The sequence below is a fragment of the Epinephelus lanceolatus genome, chromosome 20 (genome assembly GCF_041903045.1).
Source record: "Epinephelus lanceolatus isolate andai-2023 chromosome 20, ASM4190304v1, whole genome shotgun sequence".
In the NCBI taxonomy this organism is placed as follows: Eukaryota; Metazoa; Chordata; class Actinopteri; order Perciformes; family Serranidae; genus Epinephelus; species Epinephelus lanceolatus.
The window spans coordinates 25,355,044-25,375,443 of record NC_135753.1 but is presented as its reverse complement, the minus strand read 5'-3'; the positions used below and the strand labels follow the sequence as shown (position 1 = coordinate 25,375,443).

The 20,400-nt window shown below is 41.6% G+C and overlaps 2 protein-coding genes across 4 annotated transcripts in view; one reads left to right on the top strand and one right to left on the bottom strand.

The window, feature by feature from the left end:
- Positions 1–20,400, top strand: part of cntnap2a (contactin associated protein 2a) — a 465,407-nt gene that overhangs the window by 261,928 nt on the left and 183,079 nt on the right. For both annotated transcript variants that reach the window (XM_033639118.2, XM_033639119.2), the window contains exon 10: positions 12,909–13,058. In XM_033639118.2, the coding sequence (XP_033495009.1) occupies positions 12,909–13,058 (150 nt within the window). The remainder of the gene's footprint in view (positions 1–12,908; positions 13,059–20,400) is intronic.
- LOC117264841 (cerebellin-1-like) lies at positions 1,942–6,362 on the bottom strand. 2 transcript variants are annotated; one of them, XM_033639134.2, is made up of 5 exons: positions 6,015–6,358; positions 5,400–5,525; positions 5,146–5,313; positions 2,497–2,625; positions 1,942–2,419 (listed from the first exon to the last, which is right to left on the bottom strand). In XM_033639134.2, exons 1-5 carry the CDS (start codon positions 6,235–6,237, stop codon positions 2,142–2,144), a joined length of 924 nt encoding a protein of 307 aa, XP_033495025.2. In that variant the 5' UTR covers positions 6,238–6,358; the 3' UTR covers positions 1,942–2,141. The 2 variants fall into 2 exon arrangements, with proteins under 2 accessions (XP_033495025.2, XP_033495026.2); XM_033639135.2 differs by lacking the exon at positions 5,400–5,525 and having other exon boundaries at positions 6,015–6,362.

Here is a 20,400-nt window from a genome sequence, read left to right as displayed (position 1 = left end):
GCTCTCTCTCCCTCTCAACATTGCACCAGTCTGATGCTACTCTCTGCATCATTGATCCCTCAAGGCGAATATAGCTGAAATCAATAGAAATGCAATACCTGCACACTTGCACATAGACAGATAAACACAAATACACACACACATACCTCTTTGAAACCAGCGGGATATCACTTGGTCTTAGTTGGTTGTGAGAAAGACAGTCTTGAATCTGGGTCGTTGGTCTTTCTGGATCTAGGTTTTCTAACTTCGTAATACCACTGATCCTTCCTAACACCCTGTATTAGAGATGAATCTTAAGCAATGTGCTCGATGTCAATGACCTCAAATTAGAAACTACAGGTAACAGATAGCTGTAGATGAATGGGAAAAAATAAATCATTTGATTTATATTTGATTTTTATTTTATATATAGCTACTTAAACCTGTCACTGCATGAACTGAGTCATTCAATTGAACATGTTAAATACTGTTCACAATTACATAGATGCCTTTTAAAGTGATTAATAAACTGTGTAATGCCTGTTCTAACATTAGATGTGTGTTCTCACTCCACATCTCAGCTGCTTTGTCTCTCGGTATTGACACTGAGTCTTGATGACTGTCAGCCGCACACTCTGTTCCATTACCATGTTTCTCTGCTCCTTCAGCTCAGCCCAGATGTCAGGGATGGTGGCATCAGTCTGTCCACATGTCTGCTGGGCTCAAACTTTTTAAGCCTTTCAGGACTTTAGTTGACACTTTGGTGAAGCCCCAGCAGCTACTGTTGGTGTATCAGTCAAAAATGTTTTCCATCAACTAATTATTAACCAGTTTATCAACAAGGTCAGGCAGTGTTCCCATTAGAGGTGGCTGGTTTCCATCACTTACTGTAATAATTTACCAAACTGTTTGGATTTCACTGTGTTGCTACGTCTGGGACTTCGCTCCGTTGGCATACTTTGGACTTCACTGTGTGAAGTGTGTCATGTGTTGAAGTCATATTTGCTGTTACCATGGTAGCAGGTGCAATGTACACCCTGTGTCATGCACGTGTATTGATTGTGTGTTTTTGCATGTGTGCTGGAAACAGACATTTTAAGGAGCACACTTTTTTATTCTGTAACACTTTCAATATACTTAAAAGCTACAGAAGATGTTTTTCACCATGCAGTTAGCCAAAAAAGTGAATGATTTCCATTCTATGCCTGAAGTAGACAAAGGTAGCCCCATTACTTACTAAAGCATGCAAATACTACTTATGACTTTCTCATGCATGTCAGTTTTACATAGAGTAGGTGAGCCAATTATGAGGGACTCTGTAGCTTCATGTTCTGATGGAACCTCCAGAGCTCTAAATTCCCCCCAAGACAATTAGTGATTTTGATCATTGTGATTATGTAGTGTTAATTTCATAGCTGTTTGCATTATTAACCTCACAAACACTTCTCATTCCATTCTCTCTTCAACACACCAGTGATAGCAGTTCAAGTTAATTGCCCTGTGTAGTGTACAGACTTGTTTAATATGTCAGTGTTTGTGAAAATTTAGTGTGTATCACTCAGAAATGTGGCACATAAATATGCTGCCAGTTGCAGTGGCCTAATTTTTGAGGACATTGTGAGAAACAGCCCACATTTCCATGCACACTAATGCTTGATGTTAATGTTTTGGGGTTTTTTTTCAATAATGCAATTAAGACATATTTTATTTAAACCACCTAAAGTAATTAGGTTACTTGGATTAGCTCTATCAGCAGAGGGTTGCTTAGAAATACTCCTAAGACCCTGCTCTCCAAGTAGGCTTCTCCATTAGAGTTTTAATAATTTTAAGGTATTTTGCACAGTGTAATGCTCATTGTTAATCTTCAGAGCTGTATAGCCTTTGTTTCCATACAACCTTTACACATGATTCTAATAAACAGAGCAACAAAACATGACAGGAGCCAGTTAAGAACAGCATAACTTGATGGTGATCATGCATTTTATTTATTAAGTCACTGCAGCACACAGGAGAACTCGTTCTTCTTTGTATATAAATGACTCGCTCAGATCGAGTTAACCAAGGACAATATTCACCAAGTATGAATGAAATGTTGTGTAATAGACAACTTGGAATGGCATAAATCCTCAAGGCCCTCTTGGAGATTAAAATATATCTGCACATTACAAAGGGAACAGAAGGAAACCACTGAAGGTGTTCAAGGAGCTCGAATCATCATAAAGCCCACAGTTGACCTGCAGACGCATAGAGACCACACTTCCCTGTTCCAGCTGTAGAATTAATGCGTTTGAAATGAAAGTGTGACCAGTCGCTAACTCAGAATTATGCAAAATTCTCTGACTGTTATGGTATAGATTGACTGCCGCCCATTCTCCGTTTTTGTTGTTGAAAGCAGTGAATCTGAAATAGTAGACTCCTTTGACAGGTGCTGTGAAGATACCTGCAACAGTAAAGAATCGGAGCGGTCAGCTTTGTCCGTCTCTTAGACAATTTTGAGATACTTGTGGTTCAACATACCTGTAGTTGGATTGTAAGCCCCACCAATATTTGTGAAGACTCTGCTGTAGACGAGTGGAGTTTCCGTATTGAAAGGTCCAACCTTCCCTGAAAGGGTCAAAGCAGCGGAGAAAGCCAGCTTTGGAGTGCCTGTGAACACAGGATAGAAACACTTTACTAAGGGACAAGAATTTGATGCCAAATTTTGATTAGTTGTTTTTAAAGGGCTTGTGTCCACAAAGAGGTTTTTTTCTGAGTGCTGGCTTCTTTTTTGATTTGGTCCCAATAAGCAGACTGAATGTATCCATCTGTGGCTGCCTAGAGAAAAGGCTGCATCCATGGTCTTTTTTCACAGCGTCCTGACATTAAAATTTCTGAACTTTTCAGAAAGGCACTAGTGACGTCACTGCCATTCCTTTGGCAACTGTATGATATGTCAGTCAGAAACTATCAGACCAAAGACAGAGAAGCGTGGTGCAGATCGGCCCAGCACTGACTTTTGCAGGTAAGCCTTGTGCTTTTATGACTGTACACGTTGTAGGTTCGTTGTGAGCTGTATAGCCAACCTTCTGTCAATGTAGTGTTACGTTAGCTACCTAGCTAACATTAGTGTCAAGATATTGTTGTCATAGAAACATACCCACACACAGGACATCAATAAAACAGACCTTTTTCTTTATGATGCGCTTCTCAATGCCCTGCCACCACCTTTCTGCTAAAAAAAGAAATGCTATGTGGACATTTTAATTCAATACAGTTGATAGAAGTTTGCCTCAGTGCAGCTCAGACATAAAAACAGAAATAAAGTGTGTAAAATAAGAGCAGAAAAAAGGGTTATCAAATACATTCGAACATACATGATATGATAATGTCCTAAAGTGCTTTGTACAGCTTCATTCATTTTAAAATGCTTGTTGTTTTTGGTTGCAACCTGCCTATTTTAAAATGCTTGTTGGCTACTACCTTGCTCTACTGCTACAAGTGCCTGTGTGTCAGAGTTCAAGTATCGAACAGCCTCAGGATATGTGCTGTTCCTGAGGCGAGATATCCTACACCTAAAACTCTGGAATCTCCTTCCTGAGGGGAGGGATTTGACGAGTGAACTAACAGGGTTAGAGGAGTCAGAGTTCGCTTACTGTGTCTCACGTCTGATGTGCGTAGCATATATGAAGAGACAGAGGTAATGTTAAAATGATCTAGAGCTTGTGCGAGGCTGACATTTTGTTTGGGAATCCTGTGGGTCATGGGATTCCTTTGGGATTCCCGCAGGATGGGAGTCAGCTTTACTTTTCATGACAGAACTAGGATGGTAGAGGGGGAAAACGTAATCTGTTTTTTTTGTTTGTTTGTTTTTTACTGACAACCCTCTCCACTATCTGGTCATTGGTCCTCCCCCCTCCAAGAGTCAGTTATCATTTTATCTGTCTCAGGGATGTTTAAATCCAGGTTGTTTGCCCTACAGCAATCCACCAGGGTTCCCACTTCAGCCCTAAAGTCTGGTTCATCCCCATCCCTTATCATGCCTGCCACTGTTGCTTAAAAATCTACACAGTCATTGGTATTTAAGGAGTAAAGCAGACATGAAAGAGCATAACCCTAAAGAGCCCCTGTGTTGTGAGTCGTAGACCCCGGGAACATGTTACCTGTCTAAACCACATGCTTCCTATCCCACATGTAATCTGAAAGTCAGCTGCATATAGGCTGATCAATTCCCAGCACCTGAAGTTTATCAAGTAGTTTAAGGGGAATGATGGTGTTAAACTAAAATCAACAACAAAACCCTTGCACAGGTGGCAGGGTTCTCCAGGTGCTGCATGATCAACCCGGTCTCACTCTAAAGTCGTCACAATCTGGTGCTTGGTCAAAATAGTCCTTTCAAGTTGGCATGATATGCGGCCAGTCTCTGTTAACCATTTAAAGCGTCAGGGGGAAATGCAGCAGGACAACAACGGAAGTTAAGGCAGCAGAAGTCCGAGAAGGGCAGGCGGAGATGGGTCCAACAACCAACAACTTTTACCCACGAGGCTGGTGTTCTCTTCCCACAAGATTGTGAAGCCAAACCCTGTACTTTTTTCCTGAACCCAACCACATGCATTTGTTGTTGAAGGCACTATGTCAGTGTTGTACCGACAGAGTGTGATTAATTTGAAGAAGACTATAAAGCAAACGGTACATTTCCTGTGAAAACACAAGTGTATTTTGAAAGCAGACGATGCATGAAACGGGCAGAACTTGACACAGCATCCCAAAATTTGTATCTCGACTTGGAAAGTACTTGATCAAACGATGATATTTGAGAACGTTGGAGTGAGAATGTGTTGGCAGGATACTGTGCAGGCACAGAAACACAGCATCCCCTGAACACCTGTAACATGTCTATCTTAACACTGTAAAATGGTTACAGACCAGTAGCTCAAACACCTTCATAACAGCTGAGTACAGTCAGAGTGACAGGGCTGTAATCACTTGGACTGACAACATTAAACCTCTTGGGTACAGAGATGACAACAGCAGATTTAGAGACTTTGCATAGCCTAAGAGACCAGTTAAAAATATCTGTGAAAACAGAAGCAAAGAGATTGTTAGTTTCAAGGGGAAGCCATACAAGTCAGTTCTACTGTATGTTTCAAAGTGTATTGTTTTAAAGTGGGCTGTCTCTTATCAAAATACCTGCAATCGTCCTTTCAATCTCATCCAGTTTGCTCCGGGCGAGCTGTACTTCGGCCTTAGAAATATCCAGGTCTTTGCTGAGAGCTGTCACCTCCTTCTTCTGCTCCTGCACCTCCTTCTCACTGGCTGTCACTCTGGAGATCAGGGCTGCCAGTTCTGCTGCTTGTACTGGACGCATGAAAGCCAATCATTTCTCAACTGCTCTTTCAAGATTTTCTATAATTACCAAGTCTGTGATTTTGGTAATAACATGCCAGAAATCAGTCTCTCAGCCTCCTCCACTTTTCTCTTCTGGAGCTGCTGTTCAGTCTTAGTGGCTTCCAGCTCCACTGTAATCGCTGTCACCTTGTTTTCAGTGGCTGTCAGGCTGGAGCTCATCACTGAAATACCATAGAGGCTGAGGATGAAGTTCTTTTAAGCAAGGCTGTCTAAAGTAGCATTCCACGACATCTTTATAAAAATACATTTCTGGTTTGGTTTGTCTATTACTGCATAAATGACACAATATTCAACTTATATCCAGTCCATAAAAGCCTTTTTGTTGACTGTTTTATCTCCTGGTGTCTGCTATTGCACATTTTCTGTCTAGAAAAGGTGTGAGCAATAAGCTGCAACAGGCTTTACATTACAAATAAAGCTTGAAGAGTAATTAAAGTAAAGCTTACTTGAAGACAAGTAATAATGCTTAAAATATTCACTTGGTCTGGCTTCTCAAATGTAAATATCTGCCGGTTTTAAGTTGTGATCGACACCATTTAAACAATTTCACCATATTCTGGTTTTGTTATTTATGTTCAAGGAAAAAAAATGACAGATTAATAATCATTGCAGTTCCAGCCAAAACATGACAGATGTTGTCGATATGCTACCTGCGTTCTCTTTCTCTAGAGCAGCCACTTTGTCTCTCTGGGTTTGCAGTTCAGCCTTGGTATTCCTCAGTTCCACCCTTTGCTCCACCACCATGTCTCTAAGAGCTCTTAGCTCATTCCAGATCTGACCACTCGTCTGTAAACTCTCGGCTCCTTCGCTGACTCCTTGAGCTGATGTCCCAGACAGACAGAACAGCAACACCAGCAGCAGAGCGCCCGTCATTGTAAAACCTCAACCCTTCAGAGAGACCTCTAAGAAATAAAAAGGACAGTGTACATGTACTTTATAAAAATGTCCCTCAGTGACCACAGGTGTTGTGAGCAACAGCAGTCAAAGTCTCTCATTATTTATCCTGTGCAGAGTTGGCCTCCAGAAGGCCGTCCCTGACTGCATTAGAAAGGCAGGCTGATGCAATGACCACAGCTGTTTATCAAGAATGATTTCCCTTTATTTATTTACTTTTTCTCAGAATGACCCCCATGCCGACACAGCAGAAAATAACTCAAAGGGATGAAGCACCTAGAACGAATTAGCATGTAGTTGTGTTTATTATGGCACTTATATTGGGCATAAGTAGAGCTTCTTTCACAAACGTCATCCTTTATCTTGTTTGCAGATGGTCAGAGACTGCACACTCACCTTTAACACGTCTGTATTATTTGAATTTAAAGACTCAGCAATGATTTCAAACGAAATGAATGCTACTCTATTAGATGACTGTTAAACAAAAAAAGAAACCTTGGATAGATTAGTGAAGACAAAATGTTTTATGTGACCTCAAAAGTTGTTTTTCCTTACAGAAAGGCACAAGTTAGACGTGTCAAAATGCCACGAAAACATCTGGGTCAAATGTTATTCTAAAATTCTGAAATGAAATAATTACTGTAGGTCCACATTTCATTATTTATTACGTAAAATCATCACCGACCTTTCGGTTGTTTTAATGGGTTATTTTTCAGTTGGGAAGACGTTCCTGTCGCTGTTCGGTGGCTTTTTTCTTTCTAATGAGTATTCAAAGTGAGGTTGTGAGCTGACATGAGTGAACCCGCGGTGCAGTTTTCTTCATTTATGTTTCATTCAAAACAAAAACAGAGCAAAGTGACTGGTCAGCCTTTCACCTTGTTATCAGGCCCATGCATATGAATGACAACTCCAAAATACGCCGTGAAACCTGTCTTATCTAGCCAAATCTGAGCAATTCTCGTCCTCCTTCTGCTAGTCTCCGTCATTATCTGCCGTCTTTTTATCTGTGGCGCGCAGCTGGCATGTGTGTGATTTGAGCCCGTGTGTTTGGCGTGTGTGACAGAAAGAGAGAGAGAGACAGTGCGCCACATATTTGTGTGTGTAAGATTCGTTTTTTGTGTGCCTGTGCTGGAGTGGGTGTGAAGATTCAATAACCCTGCTTTCACTGATAAGCTCATCATTCAAAGCTATTGCAGGTGATGTAAAACAGATGAGGGGACACTGGGTTACACAGTATCTATTTTCCATTACATTCAAGAGGTTATAGAGAGGGACGGGACGGAGCAGAGAGCTTGATAGTGATTACATCGAACCAATATACAGTCAGAAATGTGATTGCCAGTAAAGGAGCACATCAAAGTCTCCTTCTCCCAGAGCTGACTTTTTTGATGTCATGCAGACAAAGCATCCTCTAATTTTCTGTCATTACTACTCCTCAGTTCATGACTTTCCAAGCACAAGAAAATTCAGCTGCATCACTGTATTTTACTCTGCGACAGAGCTAATGGAACTTTTTGTGCATAACCACATTTGCACTGTTGTGTGTATGTGTGTCACATGTGTGTGTTTGTGCATATTTTAACCAGCGCTGCCCTGAACAAGGCCACAGCAGTCACACCCCTCAGCAGGTGGCCATCTTGGCTCTTACTTTCTTTGGTCGCTGTCATGATCTCATGCGCACACACACTCACACATACACATAGTCACCCCGCTGATGGAGATTAATTAGTGTAGACTCCCTACTGGCATGAAAGCCAGGGTCTCCAAGTGCATTCTGGGAGGAATGCTCAAGTGTGCCTTGAAGATGCCGACAGCCCAGTCACCAGAAGAAAAATGGTGGCGTTGTACTTTCCTGCGAATCACGAATATATTACATTTGTAATTTGATACTTATCATATCACGTTTCTGAAGTAATGTGTTTCTGATGCACATGTATAAGCTGAGCTTCTCTTAAGAGGCGGAGGGGATGGTGGATGGCATAACAAGAAGCCTGCCAGGCTGCGACCATTGTGCCACTAATGGTTTAAGCCAAAACACAATCTCTTCCTAACCATCAAGTGATTTTTGTTAGAGGTGTCACCAGTCCATTATTATTGATGCAAAGTAAAACATGGATACATATTGTCATTTTTAAGGTACACCTTTAATTGTGACATTCCCATGGCACTTCTGTGTCACCATTTCGGTCCAAGCAGATCTCCATTCTTAACATTGGAACAGTGCTAGCAGCCTCGTGCCAGGCAGACAATAGGACAATGAATATATTTACTGATATCATTACTCGGGCTGCAACTAACAATTATGTTTTATCATCAAAAATCTGCTGTATTCATCTATAATGCATAAAATGTCAGAAAAAAGGGAAACCAAACATTTTAAGTGATTTATTTATTATCATGTATGGCAAAGAAAAGCATTAAATTCTCACCTCTTAGGAGCATGAAACAAAAATCTTTGGCTTTTTTGCTTAAAAAAATTCCTATAATGATTATTCAATTATCAGAAAAGGTGCCAGTTCATTTTCTGTCAATCGATTTTATTGTACATTTGTATTTGTTGTGTACTGTGAGTGCACTCTGTACATTGTTTGTTGTCTGTACGTGTTGCCTCTGGAGGCAAATGAGTTTCCCCATTGGGGAATATTAAAGATTTCTAATTTAATCTAATCTAATCAACTAATCATTATAGCTCGAATCGTCACATATTGATCGCCAACACATTCTCACTCGGACCTCATCACATATCGATGTTTGGTTATGGACTTTCCATGTCAAGATACGACGTGCAAGGTACCCTGGGTGTGTTGGTTGTTGATGCTCTTTGACGCTGTGTCAAGTTCTGCCTGTTACATGCATTGTTTTCTTTCAAAATACACTTCCATTTCCACAGGAAATGTACAGTTTGCATTCAGTCTCCTTCAGAATAAAAGCACTACGTCGTGGCCGTGAACACTGTGAATTGATATTTTTTTCCTTCAACAACACACGCACAGTTCGGTTTAGGAAAAAAGAACAGGGTTTGGCTTTACAATTTTACGAAGCGAACACCAGCCTCCATGTGAAAGTTGGTGGTTGTTGGACCCATCCACCACCAATCCCACCTGACCTACTTGGACTGCTGCTGCCTTAACTTTCATTGTTGTCCCGCTGCGTTTCCCCCTGACAACGCTGGGCTCCGTTAAACAATAAGGCGAATGGCTGCATATCATGGCGATGTAAAAGGACGGCTTTTTCCTTGGTGTCTGACGCTGGAAGTTACTGAACAAGCTCATAGTAAGACTGGGTTGTGATCGCAGGCCCCTGAATTTAATTGAATCAAAATCACTTTGTGATACCAGCAAATATCATATTGTTTTCCAAAGATCACTATATCATATTCACACCCCTAGTTTTTGTGTCTAAACATAACCACATGTTAATCACAGTGCAAAGTGCAAGTGTACAAATGTTACATATCCATTGTTTGCAGAAATGTATGATGCCAACATTTTCTCCTGGCAATTCTGGGTTGATTGTGAAGACGCATTCAGAGACCGCTTGCACATTCTCTTACACACATAAGTCCAATGTATTGACACCTGTGGCAAGCTATGGTACATGTGCATTGACCTGCAGGCAGATCCATGAAGAGATGCGCTGTGCTGAAACTGATCTGCACGTGACCGTACCTTGAACTTCGTAACAGTTTCCTCACTATCGATGCATTACAGTCAGCGAAGCAGTGAGCAGAGCCGGATTGAAAAAGACAGACAATGCAGCAGATGGCCACAAGAGGAGAAGAGTATAAAGACGGAGAGGAAAGAGGGAAAAAGTGAAATGCAGAAACATAGGAAAGGAAATAAAGACAGAGAGATGGAAGAAAGAATCAGGGACAGAGGGGGAAGCAGGGAGGGAAGGATGAATAGAGATTGGTGTCAGTAAGAGGTGATGTATAGAGGCGAGGGTGATGAGAGTGAGCTGGCTTCTCTCTCGGCTCCAGTAGTAATGTCCCTTTCCAAAACATCACTCATATTTAATGGAGCACAGCTACAAGGGAAGAGAGAGAAAAGGAGAGCACAAAACGAACACACACGAACACACACACACACACCACATTGACATATGCAGACAACACAACACATTACAGACTTGAGCAGAGTGCTCAAAGCCTGCATGCAGAACACACACACACACACACACACACACACACACACACACACACATGCACTCTGGTACTCAGACGCAAACAGGGTTCTCTGAGAGTTAATGGAGTTGAGACACAGGGGCCTTGAGACTGGAAGCTGCATTTGACTTGGAGAGGGGGGAGAGAGGGAGGCGGAGGGAGAGAACACAAGAGGAAGGAGCAAGAATCGGGGAACACTGGCATACATATTAGAATACATGTAGAAGTCAGGGAAAAAATGTGGTTAAGGCAGGAGGATGATCCTGTGCTGAGCATGTCTTAACTCTGTCTGAAACCACATTCGCCAGGCATGAAATGGAGGCATGAGATGGAAAAAAACACAGGGGTGCAATGATTGTGGAGAAAAAAATGCTGCTATATGAAAAAGTCGAAGGTAGACAGAGAGAGAATGCCACACATCACAGATAGAAATTGTATTTCCTAGTTTCCCCACCCACACACCTCTCACCCATGATGAGTCACCCAGCAGTCTTTTCCTTAAATCCTTGTCAGGTCCTTCTCCTGTATTCTGCTATAACAAAGTTAACTTTGACCCAGTAAAAGATACCAGTCCTCTATGTGAGTTGTTCAAAAATGAATAAAAGAATATGGTTGTGCATTTTTTATTCAGGATTATATTTTTTGCAAGAATCAGACTCTTATTGGAAATTCCTCTGTTACAGGAAGTCAGTCAGCCAAAACCTTGTATTCACCAAGAAGGTTTTAAACTCAGAGAACACACTTTTTATGATTTACTCTTATGCAAAGACACTTTTGCAGTGTGTTTTTCCTGAACATGGATGGATTACTGATCAGGCCTGACAGACACAGGCCCAGCACCCCTGGCCTTCATCATCAAAATGTCACTCAAATTAACATGTACCGACCAAGGAGAGACCCAAAATGACAACAAAGAGACACAGAAAGGACACAAGGAGATGCAGAGGAACTGCAAAAAGACATAAAATAACAAAAAAAGGGTGAAACAACCACAGTAAGACACAAAATGAGTACAAGGAGACACAAAATAACCAAAAAAAGACACAAAATTACCTCAGAGACACATAAAAAAACACACAGAGGCACAAAATTATGATGAAGAGGCATACAACAACCAACTTGAGACACAAAATCACCAAAAAGACACATAATTACCTCAAAAAGATGCAAAAAAAACAAGAGACACAAAATTACAATGAAGTGACATACAGCAACTAACATGACACACAAAATGACTACAAAGAGACACAAAATTACAATGAAGTGACATACAACAACCAACATGACACACAAAATGATGACAACGAGACAAAAATAATCAAAAGACACAAAATTACCTCAAGAGATGCAAAAAAACCCCACAGAGACACAAAATTACGAGGAAGAGACATAAAACAACCGGGAGTGTGTTCCCACAGCCCTGTGTTCCCACAGCCCTATGTTCCCACAGCCCTGTGTTCCCACAGCACTATGTTCCCACAGCCTTGTGTTCCCACAGCCCTATGTTCCCACAGCCCTGTGTTCCCACAGCACTATGTTCCTATATTTCCTTATTCATAAATTTGTATCAGATTTTATCCCCCTTTCTCCCAATTTGGTAGCCATTTACACCCAACCTATTATCCCCCCTGACCCTAACCCTTGTGGGAGGATAGGGCTTAAATTGAAGGGAAATGTAAGAACACAAGACCTAATTTTGAAAATGTCCTAGAAATGTGGGAACATAGGGCCTAATTTTCAGTGAAAAAAAAATCTTAGAAATGTGGGAATCTTGGGCTGTGGGAACATAGGGCTGACCCCAAACACCCAACATGACACACAAATTGATTACAATGAGACACAAAATTACAATAAAGAGACATACAACAACCAACATGAGACACAAAATGACCAAAAAAGACACAAAATTATCTCAGAGACGCAAAAAAAAAACAAAAGAGACACACAATTATGATGAAGGGACATACAAGAACCAACATGAGACACAAAATGACTACAGAGAGTCACAAAATTACAATGAAGACACAAATAACAACCAACACGAGACACAAAATTACCTCAAGAGACGCAAAAAAACCCCACAGACAAGGAAGAGACATAAAACAACAGGAGACACAAAATGACCACAAAGAGTCACAAAAATACCTCAAAGAGATGCAAAAAAAACCCCAAAAAGAGACACAAAATTACGACGAAGAGACAAACAACCACCAACATGACACACAAAATAACTACAAAGACATAAAAATGACCAAAAAAGACACAAAATTACCCCAAAGAGACAAAAAAACAAAACAAAAAGAGACACAAAACTACTTTGACGGGATATAAAACAACTACAAAGAGACACAAAACAATCACAAAATCTGTGAGTCTTGCTCCTGTGTAGAAGATGTGTCATGGCCTTTTGCATATCTGTCCCCTGGGGCCCGTTGCCTCATAATCCACCCTTGTCTCTGACGTCATTTTTATCTGTGCGTCCCTCCAGGTTCAGGCCTTAATGATGGCCAGTGGCACGCGATACGTTTGGTCGCCAAGGAGAACTTTGCCATGTTGACAATAGATGGCGAGGAGGCGTCTGCTGTGCGCTCCAACTCACCTCTCACCATCACCACGGGAGGAACCTATCACTTAGGAGGTAAGGGTCACCCCGCCACAGATCTGACAAAAACAACAACACACCCCTCACTTCCACCTCCATCCATCGTCATCCCATCACATTCCTCTTCAGTGCCCATCTGGGAGCAATGGGAGGTATCAGAGCAAAAGATAAAAGTGTTCTGAAAAGTGGCATCAGAAAATAGCATTCAGTTTACATTTCTTTAAATCCAGGTTGTGTATCATTCAATCTTATGATTGATTAGTAAATTCATAAAATTCGTAAACTGACACCTATTAAAATACATGTTAATTACTCTGTCTTTACTTTAGAGTACTTTATTTTCGTTAGTTTGAATCAATTTTTTGTTGGTGTTAGCCGACTGTGAAACAGCACTCAGTGAAACTGTACCAACAGAAGTCTTATCCGTCTGTGTGTTTGCAGGTTTAATATGTCTACAAATCATTTATCTGGCTTGAAATCTTTATCCCAGTGGCCAGAGTTCAGGAAGTTGCTCACTTAGCAAGAGCGCAGACACTACACAACCGTACAGAGGGGAATACACACTAATATACACACACACATGCAGCAGCCACAATCTGTCTGAATTAGGAAGACGCCAGGTTAATGATGCCAGACACTGCTGTTCGTCTGTTGGAAGATGGTTCGTATCTAAGTGCGCACATGTGACTGTGTGTGTGTTGGCTGTGTAGGCACCTGTATGAAATTACAGTAACTGAGAGAGATAGTCCGTGCTCTGATAGCTCCATCAGGCCTCCGTCCCCCTCTCTATCAGAGCACAATCTCCTCCATCAAGCAAAACCATTTCCCCAGGCCAGTCAATAAGGATCAGAGCACCTCGCGCACTCACGTCCGGATTCTTTTATTCTGTTGTCCATCTTAATTTACTCCTCGCCGCTGTTGAGTGAATCCCCCTTAAGCCCATGATGACTCTGTACTTTTTATTTATGAAATCTAAGCTTGTGAGGCCTTGATATGCTAATTACATTTCACTCAGGAAGCATCCAAAAACCTGCTACGTTCTTTTTTTAACGCTTGCTTTTTCAAAGGGTTTTCTTGGATTCTTTAATCCAGTGTGTTGCAGAATCGTTCAATATTAACACTTAATCTTTCATTATCGCTTATCTCTCTTTCAAGCCAGCTTTTTGTCATCTTTGTCTGTCTTTTCTGATTTCTCTCTCCTCTCTTCTCCTCTTCCTTCTCACCCTCTCGTCTCCGTTTTGATCCAATTGGTGATTTATTGATTTTGGTAACTGAGTTGGGAATCAATAGTGGCTGAGAGGAGAGGATCTCTGTAATGTCTTTACCCCTTGAAGAGGGCAGAGGAGACAGACAGAGAGAGTGATAGGATGGATCAGTGAAACTGAGGAGAGGACATCTAAAAGATGGGGAAGACGAGAAAAAGTAGAGACAAGGAATGAGACAAAGTTTTTGGCAGAGAAATTTTAAAGACAGCAGGCTAATAAGTGAGTGCAAGGCTTGAGAGAGTAAAAGAGAAGTGAAAGATATATCCCGAGGAGCTGAGAGGCTGAGAGGAAGGGTGACAATGAGACATAAAATCCCAGAGGCAGTACGTGAGCATCATCAGAGGAAACACAGGCTCCTCATTCATATACACACAGATGGAAACACACAATACACTGTACAGTATGCGCTATATTTCTGTGTTTTATTGCACCTGGCTTTCACCCATTTTTTCCATGCGCACACACACGTATACTCATACAATTACACAGAACCGTGTTCTTTCAGAAGTTTTTCATCCCCCCACCGACAGAGGTAATGTGTGGGCTGAATTGGCAGCAGCTGTGACTGGGGTTTTACTCGTTAGTTTTTACATGACATAATGAATACGGAGGGAGCAGGGAGTCTGGTGGTAAACACAACTTTGAAGGCTGCAGGGGCAACAGAACTGCTGATTATTACTATGGCAAGGAGTACAAAGAGATATTTAGGCGACCGCCTCACACAGTAGGCGAGAAGTTTCAGGGAGACATTTTTGGAACTGTTTCAACCAGTTCATTCTTAGTTCAGACTTGAGATTTCTTTTTCATGTGAAAAGGTGTGTGTGCTGTCGCAGGTTGTTTTTCAGCTCCAGGAATTATTTTAGTTTGCTCTTAACTTTAGATTTATACAGCACACTGATCAGTCCTCCGATTTCATGACCTGATTTTAATTTTCTGATACTCAATTTCTTGCCTCCCCATTATCACGTACGAAGGCCTGACGCCATGTGAATCTGTGTGTATGTGAGTTAGTGTGTGGGCATTTTTGACCACATGCTGTGAAACTTCCATGTGTCATTTGCATACAGAGACACACCTATTTTTCCACCCAGACAGAAAATCTCGAGCATTTATTTAAAACACTCCACCTCATCTCGCTCCGGGGCTTATTTCCATCCCCGCACAGAGGTAACCGAATAATATACTGAGGGTGCAAAAGGTAGTTTAGCCTTTGGCTTGCCCTCAATTACTCTCTCTGATCGTTCAGCTTGATGAGTCAGAGAGGCCGACCGCATTAAGCTGTCCTAAAGCTCCCTAACAATATTCCATCGGCACTTTCTATGTGACTGCTCTGTCAGAGTGCCACAATTAGCAGAAAGCCCTCAGTATCATGAACAATGCATGTTCTTTTATAAACAGGATGAGGCTTCAGATAATTGCTGAGAGTTGTGTGTATAGGTTTGGTCATCCAGGTGGCCATCTGCTTTGAATCTCATGGCTTGAAGGCATCAGTCTGCTGTGTTTTCATTGGCAACAGTTGCTGATTTGTGACCACAGATTGAACCAGACTCCATAAACAAAGTAATACTACTACTACCACTTAAGCTGACTGTATTAAAATAACTCGGCTCTCAGTACACCCATTTAGACTATTAGAATATGTCTGCTGTGGGATGTCACAAGAACCAGTGCTTTGGTATTAATCAAGTCACTTTTTTCTCATATAACATATTTAAAATCAAAAGGAATTGAGCCAAAGTGCTTCCCAGTCACCTCAACACAAGTTTACATGATTAAAAAGTAGATCTTTGCATCTTTGGCTTTGATTTAAAATTGCCAGTGGCTGAACAGGACCTAACGTGGGACAAGAGGCTACTCCAGAGCCTGAGAGCAGCAACAGAAAAAGCTCGGTCACCTTTGCTTTTGAGGCGTGACTGAGGGAGGAAGAGGAGTTTTTGTGAGAATGACCTGAGTGACCTAGCGGGACAATATGGAATTAGCAAGTCAGTGATGTACTGTGGAGCTAATCCATTTAGGGGTTTGGGATTTTAAAATCAATTCTGTATTTCACCGGTGACTAATGCAAGTGAGCCAGAACAGTTAACAGTCTAGCAGCTGCATTTTGAAGTTAGGGATACAAGTTAACCCCGAACCCGATGCCAAAACTCTGAAGTCAGTCAACACACACAGAGGCACCCTGTAGCGACAGTATGAGACACATCAGGCAACTGCATTTTTGACGCTTCTGACAACTACTGAAGTATAAAGAGCGAGAAAGCCACATAGGGCAGGCTGGAGCGCAGGTGAATGGTTCAAGCAAACACAGAACTTCCACCTGGGAGTTGGCTGTTGGTGTCTCATGCGAAACATTTTGACCCTACACACGTAGCCTACGCATGTCGCCTATGCCCCTGTGAGCATTTTTACGTTTGTGGTGGTGTGTCTGTGTCACTCTGCAGTTACACGTCCAGTTTCTGTGAAGTGCTGTAAAGTAGGGTGACCATATTTTGATTTCCAAAAAAGAGGACACTCGGCCGGCCACGACATAGCCTACTTAAATGATACTCGCAGTTTGCTCAAAGATGCCTTATAATTTTTATATATATAAAATTTATATGTATGGATAGAAAATTCAGTTATATTACAAAATAATATCTCTCAAAGACAGAAATTCAGATAGGCCCCAATAGGGGACACATACACACACTAGAGTGTGGCTACCCGATCCGAGCCCGATGGTACCCGACGGGTCGGTCCGGGTTTGGTCAAAAATGTAGCTATAAATTGTATTCGGGCTCGGGTCGGATTCGGTCAGCTTTCAGTGAAAATGTAGTGTAAAAATAAATAAAATCCTATTGTCTGTCCTGTTTATTGCTTGGGCACTGTTATTTACGTGACAACACCTGAACATAACACACACAGACACACATTGGCTGTTTGTTTCTATCTCTCTCCTCTCTGGAAGTCTCGGACCTCCAGCCGCCAGCCTCCGCCTTGATTAAATGCTGAAAATAAAATAAAAGAGGGAGACAGGTTTTTCCTATTTTATCTTATTTTGTTTTATTTCTCCCTCTCCTCTCGCTAGAAGCGTCGGACCTCCCGCCTCCCGCTCCCGTCTCAAACACGGAGGTCTCCCTCTCCGCAGCTGAACATCCACGGCGCACGCGCGGCCTGTTAAATAGCCTGTAACAATTGTGTGACACAAACTCAGTGCTTTGGTCATTAAATAATGTCGGGCTCGGTTCGGGTTCGGACAGAAATATGCTGCCCGTGCCGCACTCTAACACACATACACACACACACACACACAAACACACGGAAAACCAGACATTATCATCAGTTTATAAAACCCCCCCGGACGCCCCGGACGGGACGTGAAAAGTGGACATATCCGGGCAAAAGAGGACGTTTGGTCAGCCTATGTAAATTTTAGTTGATTCAAAACACACATTAAACACACATTAAACATGGCTTAATAGAGACAATTTCAAACACAGGAACACAAATCAGCTTCACTATAACTCGCAGCATTCACAGACAAACACTTGTCTTTATCTGGACACATTTTCCCCACAAATACAACATGCTAAAGTTATTAGCACAAGCCTATGGCATTTTACATTGTAGAAATTAGCCTAGCAACTAGCGATCTTTTCCTCTTCTCATGTAAAACCAGGGACAATGGCAACATTTGACAAAGGTAACGGCACACAGCAAGGTTCACCGACAAAGCAACTGTCCTGTACTAAACACGTTTTTTAAACAAATACAACATGCTAAAGTTATTAGCACAAGCCTATGGCATTGTATTGATTAGCCTAGCGGCCGGCAATCTTTCCCTCTTCTCATATGAAACCTGGATAAATCCCGAAGTATAAATCCCTGAAGGATAAATCACACACAAGACTTAAAATGCTATTTTAATGGAGGCTTTATTGTCTTCACAATTTATAGTTTCTTATCTGTGAACTAAAAGTAAATACAAGCTCCATTTCTCCTGAGGTAAATGGTGTCAGTATACAGCGACAGACCGGAGGTCTGCGTCACTGCGACGCGTAGTTACAATCCTGGCGAGGTGCACGTCAGGCTACATCTTAGGTTACAGTGAATTGTCGCACGTCACAAGTTTTAATTCCACCGACATTTGTAATAACACTAAATTTCTGGTATGGTGACATGCCTAGTCTGCTGCCATGTCTGTTTTGTTTTAGTTTGTCCTCTCTTCATCTAAGTGTGATGCATGTAGTGGACATATTATAGTGTTTGCCTTACATATAATGTGAATTATGGACGTGAAAACTGCTAGTAAGCTGGGTCCAATGGCAAATACACTACTATGGAATATGAGCCACTGTAGAAACCTTGCCTGGCTGTCAGAGGGAAGAGGGTTTGACTATCTGTCCGTTTCCATATTCGTCATTTTATATATTTTTTCCCACTGCGGCTAAATGTTTATTAGGCATGTCCAATTGCTACATTAAACCGAATTAGTACTTATTAGTATTATATTGAAGCTTGACTGCCACACATATGCAGGGCCATGCACACATTATGCTTACACACACACGAAGACACAGTGTTTCATGTGATACTTAAAGCATAGTATGATTAAAGTAAGAGAGGATCAGTGCACCTGGGTAACAGGTAATTTTGCTTTGAAGGCATCTTAACACTGTGCGCCTATATACACAAACAAAGGTTGTGGACAAGACGGTATTACTTGAACTAATTACCAGTTTGAGTTTAATCAAATGGAAAGTGAGCTTGCGTGCATGTGGGTGATCTTCTCTTTTAGAGTGGACAGAATATCACCACATGCTCATGATTAGTTTTAGTGTCCTCCAGGCCAAACACTGTGTCTCCATTAAATGTGAAACATGTAAAACACTTCGCCAGAGGCTGCTAGACTTCTCTCCAGCCAGCTACTGTTTGTTCGTCCTACCAGCGATCATTATGAGCCGGGACGTTTTTGCATCAGAAATGTCACCCAGCACTTAAACAACAGGTTCCCTCCGTACAGCAGTCCATCTTTCCTTTCTAATTAAAGGAAACTCATTTTTTAAACACAACAGAGCTCCTTAATGCTTTTAGATAGCATTAATATTAATACCATGGAGCTGTAATTCGATGCAAAGACAAGCATGCTGACATAAAAATATTTGCAAATTAATGCTTTAATTAACTTAATAAATCACCTAATTTCTATAAGCGGTTATGTTTAATATATTTTGATGACTAAGACGGGACATTATGCAGCTCAAGTACCATTCCCAAAGAGTTGAGAGGCTAAATTATGCTGGCAATACTTTTTCCTTTCTTTATTTTGCTTCCTTATTTTGGTCGACCTTTTTAGTTTGCATTGTGCAATGTTTGTGTCAGTTAATATCCCTGAGACAAGCTCTACTTTAAACAGTAACATTGTACCATGCCAGGTCTTGTTCTTCATACACTGAGGTGGCGTATTCCTCGAGAACAGTTTTCTTCGAGTTCAGAGGCATTAAAGTAACCAGTCAAGACTGTTGCCTTAAATATAATTGCCCTGCTTTTTCTGATTCTGTGGCATTAAAATTCACGTGGCACAGCCTAAACCCAAGGTCACAGAGTTACAGGATATTATACTTTAGATGTCAGAGGGAGGAAAAGGCTTGGCTCTGAGCCCCTGACATCCTATCTTCAACTATGCCTGCTTTCTTAATTTTGTTCTCCTCTGTTTTTCCTTTTCTCCGCTTTGCCTCCCTCCCTCCTTTCTTCCGTTCTCTCCAATTTCTCAGTTTATCTCCTCTTCTCCGTTTTTTGGCCCTCATCCTCTCCTCTTCCCTCTCATCCCTCTTATCCTCTTTAACCGGGTCGACCCCTTCCTTTGCCTCCCCTCGTCTCCGCTCCTCTCCTCTCATCTCCACCCCTCTATCCTCCGAGCGTCTGCTTTTAGAAGCAGCCTCCTGAACCCAAAGCCTATTTTACGGGGAGTAGTTTCTCACTCCTGACGCTGCGCTTAGAGAAATTAGTAAGTGACTGACACGAGACATCCACAAATTGAATTTCTCAAGAGGGGAGACAGACGGACACTCACACAAACACACACATACACAAGGCCATAAAGTTATGCTCTTCTCCCTGCAGGAACAGGGGACAAA